Source organism: Terrapene carolina, unplaced genomic scaffold (genome assembly GCF_002925995.2).
Source record: "Terrapene carolina triunguis isolate 2854851 unplaced genomic scaffold, T_m_triunguis-2.0 Scaffold62, whole genome shotgun sequence".
Taxonomy (NCBI): Eukaryota; Metazoa; Chordata; order Testudines; family Emydidae; genus Terrapene; species Terrapene triunguis.
Genome location: NW_020664413.1, coordinates 16,132,290 through 16,138,863, shown reverse-complemented (window position 1 = coordinate 16,138,863; position 6,574 = coordinate 16,132,290). Strand labels below are relative to the sequence as shown.

Sequence of the window (6,574 nt, the reverse complement as noted above, 5' to 3'; positions counted from 1 at the left end):
TTTTAATTTTTTGGCAAATAATTCCCTCAAGAGTACCAGGGCTCTGTGTGGTGCAATTTGGGTGCAGGCAGCTCGGTGGGAGGCCCGGGGGAGGGGTGAGGGGAAAGAATCTGGATGCACAGGGGCTCGGTGCAGGGTTCTGCGTGCAGGGGGAGTGGGACTCTGCAGGGGAGTCCAGGTGAAGGTGGTTAGGGCTCAGTGGGAGAGGGGAACTTGGGGGGGGGGCGGCTCAGGGTGCAGATGGTTGGGGCTCAGTGGGGTGGAGGTCCAGGGGTCCTGATGTAGGGGGTGAGGCTTAGCGGGGGTGTTTGGGGGGCTTGGTTGGGGGGGATTCTGGGTGCCCAGGTAGGGGGAGGGGCCACTGTACAGGGAGCTGCTTCCCGTCTGCCCAAACGCCCCTCTCCTCCCCCCCCAAGTGCAGAGCTTTCTGCAGCCAGGGAAAGTTTCAGGGGGTTGATCTGACCCAGCCCCGGCTACTCTGTGCAGGGAAGGGGGAGGGAGAACTCCATCTCTGTTCTCCTCTGTCTCCCTCCCCCCCCCCCACCGCCCAGCTGTGCCCCAGGGCATCCCCAGACCCAGAGTGATTTACCTCTCTCCCAGCAGACCAAACAGAGCGCCTGAACTGCCGGGATGGGGGAATGAGCATTGGTGCAGCTTCTCTTTGCTTCCCCACACAAACCATTTTCTGCAAGGAAGCAAAGGGAATCTGCGGGGCGGGGTGGGGGGAGGGGCATTTTTCTGCTGCACTGCAGTGGCTCAGATTTTCCCCAGGAGTTCCATTTTGTATGTGTGCAACTGATTGTTCCTTCCTAAGTGGAGTACTTTGCATTTGTCCTTATTGAATTTCATCCTATTTACTTCAGACCATTTCTCCAGTTTGTCCAGGTCATTTTGAATTTTAATCCTATCCTCCAAAGCACCTGCAACCCCTCCCAGCTTGGTATCATCCACAAACTTTATAAGTGTACTCTCTATGCTATTATCTAATCATTGATGAAGATATTGAACAGACCTGGACCTAGAACTGATCTCTATGGGACCCCACTTGATATGCCTTTCCAGCTTGATAGTGAACCACTGATGATTACTATCTAGGAACATGTTTTCCAACCAGTTATGCACCCACCTTATAGTAGCTCCATCTAAGTTGTATTTCCCTAGCTTGTTTAGGAGAAGGTTATGTGAAACAGTATCAAAAGCCTGACTAAAGTCAATATATACCACATCTACCACTTTCCCCCCATCCACAAGGCTTGTTACCTTGTCAAAGAAAGCTATTAGTTTGGTTTGGCATGATTTGTTCTTGAAAAATGTTACTTATCACCTTATTATCTTATAGGTGTTTGCAAACTGATTGCTTGATTATTTGCTCCATTGTCTTTCCGGGTACTAAAGTTAAGCTGACTGGTCTGTAATTCCCCAGGTTGTCTTTATTTCCCTTTTTATAGATTGGCATTATACTTGCCCTTTTTCAGTCCTCTGGAATCTCTCCCATCTTCCATGACTTTTCAAAGTCAATTGCTAATGGCTCAGATATCTCCTCAGTCAGCTCCTTGAGTATTCTAGGATGTATTTCACTAGGCCCTGGTGATTTGAAGATACCTAACTTGTTGAAGTAATTTTTAACTTGTTCTTTCCCTACTTTAGCCTCATATCATACCTCGTTTTCACTATCATTCACTATGTTAGATGTCCAATTGCTACTAACTCTTTTTGGTGAAAACTGAAAGAAAAGTCATGTAGCACTTCTGCCTCCCCTCCTCCCTCATTAAGTAATGGGCCTACCCCTGTCCTTGGTCTTCCTCTTGCGTCTAATGTATTTTTAGAATGTTTTCTTGTTACTCTTTATCTCTAGAGCTAGTTTAATCCCATTTTGTGCCTGGGCCTTTCTAATTTTGCCCCTACATACTTGTGTTATTTGTTGATATTCATCCTTTGTAATTTGACCTAGTTTCCACTTTTTTGTAGGACTCTTTTTGGAGTTTCAGATCATTGAAGATCTCCGGGTTAAGCCAGGGTGGTCTCTTGCCATACTTCTTATCTTTCCTATGCAGTGGAACAGTTTACTCTCATGCCCTTAATAATAATAGCAGTTAATGGCCTCAGTTCAGTTCCCAGTGGACAGATATTTATACATCACAAAGGCCACTACAACTTGTAGCCCCATTAAACTCAATAGGCCAGAGATTGAACTACCCGTTCATCCTTAAAGATGGGTCTCTCCAGCTCAAGGTTGGGACAGTGTGTGAAAGGTATTGCCACTGACTGTGCAAGTACTATTTCAGTGGATAAACAGAGGTCCTCAGTCTCCAGTGTCACCTAGCAGCTCTATGTTCTTGGGGAACTAGGGCACAGTACCCAGCCTGTCTGACTCACAAAAGACCCCCCCTCCGCACGCCCCCCGGGCCTCTGCTTGAACCAGAACCGTTCAGAAGACAGACTTACAAAAAGCAATGAAAAGGCAGTAGGAGACGCACCTAAACCCCTGGGATAAGGATGACAGGATTAAGGAAACTCCCCTAGCCTCATTTGCATGGAAGATGGACAAGGAGATATCTCCATTAGCATACAGAATGGAGAACAAAGATTCCAAGGCAAGAACCGCACGGAACTCTGGGACCAGAAAAGCAGGGAAGCACTGCATGATGGGGGAATCTCTGCTCCAGATGTTAATGAACACACACCTGCACACCCCCAGCTCAGTAGTTATCAGACCATTCTAGTAATAAATCCTTTATTGGTATCCAAGACAATGAAACTCCCTAATTTGTATTGTGAGCTCCCTCCAAGGAACACCGCCCATAGCCAGGAGTGATCAGCTCCCATTGGCTAGCCTGAAAAAAACAACTTTGGTATACTCCCTTGAGCCATCAGTTCACACAAACAAATCTAGTGTTCTCCCTTGAACCATTGTTGTTTCTCTACAAAAACCCCTACCCATGCTCAGGTAAGTGTTCTGATGCCTGGATCCAAAATCTGGATCTTCTCCTGACTGATCATGCTGGGGGCTCTGCCTGTCTCCAGCACTCTGGACCCTCAGTTACCACCACCACCTGGGACCCCTGATTGATTCAAGCTTCATGGAGTGGTGAGAACCCAGTTCTCTCTCTCTCTCTGGTTATAGCATTCTGACCCTACTTGCATGATCAATTATAGTTTTCTAACTCTGACTTTTATAATCAAATTTAAGTTAGATTTAATATTATAACCGTTTTGTTTGTTTGGCTCCCCTATGGTTATTACCTGGCAATAAATAATTTTCATGATAAAGCTGGTTGCTTCTCTCTCTCTCCCTTGTGCGTGTTTCTTTTGTTTCCTCATTCGCTCTGCAGCAATGCTCTTCATACCTAAGCTAAAAGATCCCTGCAGTGCCCAAAAATCCTGTGGGGTTTGCTCATCAAGTGGGTTACTACCAGAACAATTGTAACATGAAAGTGGGGATAGAGACATGCTGAACCTGGGACATATGAGGGTGGCATCTTGGAAATGCTGCTCGATCCAGTCTGCTGAATCCAGGGGCATATGGGGGTGGCAGACTGAAAGTGCTGCTCGACCCATCCTGCTCAGGCATACTCTATTCTGTGCCCATGGCATATGAGGGTGACAGCTTGGAGTTGCTGTTCGATCCAGCCTGCTGAATCCAAGGGGCTTTGAGGGTGACAGCTTGGAAATGCTGCTCGACCCAGCCTACTGAGTCCAGGGACATATACGGCATCAGCTTGGGAGTGCTGAGTAACATGGTCCTCTCAGACGTGCTCTGTTAATGTGTGCGTGTCTGATTCTGGGGCTGGAAGAACCCAGCCCCGGGGAACATAGGTCCTGCAGGATAGCTCCGTGGGGAGGGAACTTGCAGCAGGGATAAGTAGAGCGCCGTATGAGAACACAAGTGACACATGCAGTACATTGACAGAAGTACAGAAACTGCTCTCCCCAGAAGAGTAACTCTAATAAATGAGCATACCCCAAAGTAACAGGCAAAGCTGGTAACACTAGGACTGTCAATCCAACACCTTTCATGAGGACTAAGTTAGTGATTTTGTTTTACATTATAGAAGATGACACACACTACTTCAATTGAAAAAGTGAACTCAATTTGCTTGCTGGTACATTTATCATTTGATTTAAAGTAAAAAGAACAAAGCACTCATAAGGAGCAAATGAGGAGAGAGCGAAAGTAGCAGCTTAGGTGGAATACACAATTTCAACAATATAACAATATTCTGAAATGCTACAATGCATCTCTGATATACTGTGTCTTGCAGACTTTCAAAGGGGAGGAGAAAGATGGTTTAGAAAAGAAAAAGGCAATAGACTCTTTATTCATTATTCTCCTAACAACAATGAAAGACGTAAAGTAGTTTTTAACAGCTTAATTTTCAAATAAATTCAGTTCAGACTGGATGGTACTCAGGTCAGTATTTTATATATTTACTGCACATGTGCTACTCAAATGCTTTTGTTAAAGAGCTTCTGCAAATGGTCAGATAAGAGTGATACTTACTGGTAATGAACCCATGATGGACCAAGCGTTTTCTTAAACTGAGTAAGTCCCACAATATCAATGTAAATGAGTTCTACCACTTTATCTCCCTGGGTGGGGCAGCCAGATCGGTTACCTACAACCTTCTTCATAATCCTATTAAAAAAAAACGGGGGGGGGGGGGGGGAGAGAATATTTCAGCACCTTTCTGCATTCATGCGATATGCAATTTGTATTGATAATCTAATTACATTAAAAAAAATCACATTGGCCAATTATTCTAATTTTGCAAAGACAATAACTGCATATGTGCAATTTTAATCTCTTACTGCTGAAAGCCAGTAAAACATTCTAAAAAGTTTACTGCAAAATGGATTAAGTACAGTAAAATAGAGACTTCTTATAGTAGACTCTTGTCACTGAGTATTTTCTCTAGTCTAAACAGAGGTACAAATATAACCTGAGCAGCAATTTTCACAAAGCAAATGCGATATACTGAAGCAATTTGGATATCACTTCTAGTATTTTATTAACTATTTTATTATATCAGAATTCACTATAATATGGTTTCATTGTATATATTGTAAAAATGAAAGCTACAGAAAAAAGGACAAATGCCCAATCTTAAACCGGTGCATTATAAAAAGCATTAAAGCAGGACGAAGTGTCACTGAGACTAAAAACCTACAAAAGAAACTAATGTAAATTTGACTGAAATATAGGCATTTTCAGAGCACTTAACTGCATTAAAATTAATTTATTTAACTCTAAATAGCTGGATGCGGAGTGGGGAATATTATAAATTTAAGCTAAAGGACATGGAATTAGAATAGTCAGTAATGTATCTTGTTGCAGATGTTTAAAGCACCTGCAATGGTAAAAAATTAAGCTGCTTAGTTTGAATTTTCCAGCACTAATTTATGAAATCTCAGGAGGCTGCAGCTACAATGAAAACATATTATCCTTTTCACAGTGCATATATTTAGCTCATGAAAATAATCTTCTTATCTCCTGTTTAGTGAATTATCACTTTCATTTTCCTCTTCAAGAAATTATAGACAGTACTAATAGAGGCTTCAGGAGTTTACAATTTCTTTTTTGTATTCTAGTTTCAAAATTGAAAATAATCTTCTTACTCCTTGAGCTCTGCCAGTGAAGATGAAATCCTAATGTCATGGCCCAGTAAGTAGAGAGATGTAATTAAATCACTCCATTGGACTAATTCACCAAGTGGGCCACCACTAAATGCATTCTCTGCGATCTTGAATCCAGATTCCTTTGTTAAAAGTCCCAAATGAACAAGGATCTGAAAAAGAAAGCCACATGTAAGCAGTAACAACATTAATTCTGCAACTAATTAACCAATGTACTTTATGTTGGTTCCTTCTTGCTCTCTCCACATTCCAACTCAAACATTTGGTTTTTTAGCCAATTTAATCAAAGAACTGTTACATTTCTCAATAGCCCTGCCACTCTACTAATTGTAATAGTACTACTTCATTGCTTTAGACCATTTTTACAAACCACTGGAGTGCCTTTTTAAATCTTTTACATTCTCAGATATGATCTAAACAATATGATTACACAACAAGAAAATGCATTAAAAATGAGGGGAAGCAGACTGAGATGGAAAAAAAATATGATTCTATATATAAAAAGGTGTTTGCCTTTTCGTCCCAATAAAGTTTGAGATCAAAAAGATTATAACAAGGAAAACAGAAAATAAAATGTTACAATTAACTCACATTTTATACAATATGTGAAGATAGCAGTTTCATCATTCAAACATTGGAATGTTAAGTAATTCCCATTAAAAATTAAAGGAGTCTGAAGACAAATAAGACAAGATTAATTACAGGACATGACAACATTTCTTCTGCTCTTGGAGGACCATATTTTCTCATTAGGCACTTGCACTAGCTCGACACTCCAGCTGAGAAGGAAACGACATGTTTTTCTCTGGGGCTACTTCACATGGCTGCACACACAAACCACTCTGGACTGCACAAGAGTGACAAGGGTGCTCCCCCACTCCAATGGAGGGAATTTTTCTCTGCAGCTCTCCGGATCCTTTATGACCTTTGTAAATAAGCA

The 6,574-nt window shown here is 42.1% G+C and overlaps 1 protein-coding gene across 1 annotated transcript in view; it reads right to left on the bottom strand.

Annotated features, from left to right (window-relative positions):
- Positions 1–6,574, bottom strand: part of MGAT5 (alpha-1,6-mannosylglycoprotein 6-beta-N-acetylglucosaminyltransferase) — a 240,800-nt gene that overhangs the window by 75,574 nt on the left and 158,652 nt on the right. The window contains exons 10-11 of the mRNA XM_026647424.2: positions 5,617–5,786; positions 4,502–4,636 (exon numbers count right to left, since the gene is read on the bottom strand). Of these exons, the coding sequence (XP_026503209.1) occupies positions 4,502–4,636; positions 5,617–5,786 (305 nt within the window). The remainder of the gene's footprint in view (positions 1–4,501; positions 4,637–5,616; positions 5,787–6,574) is intronic.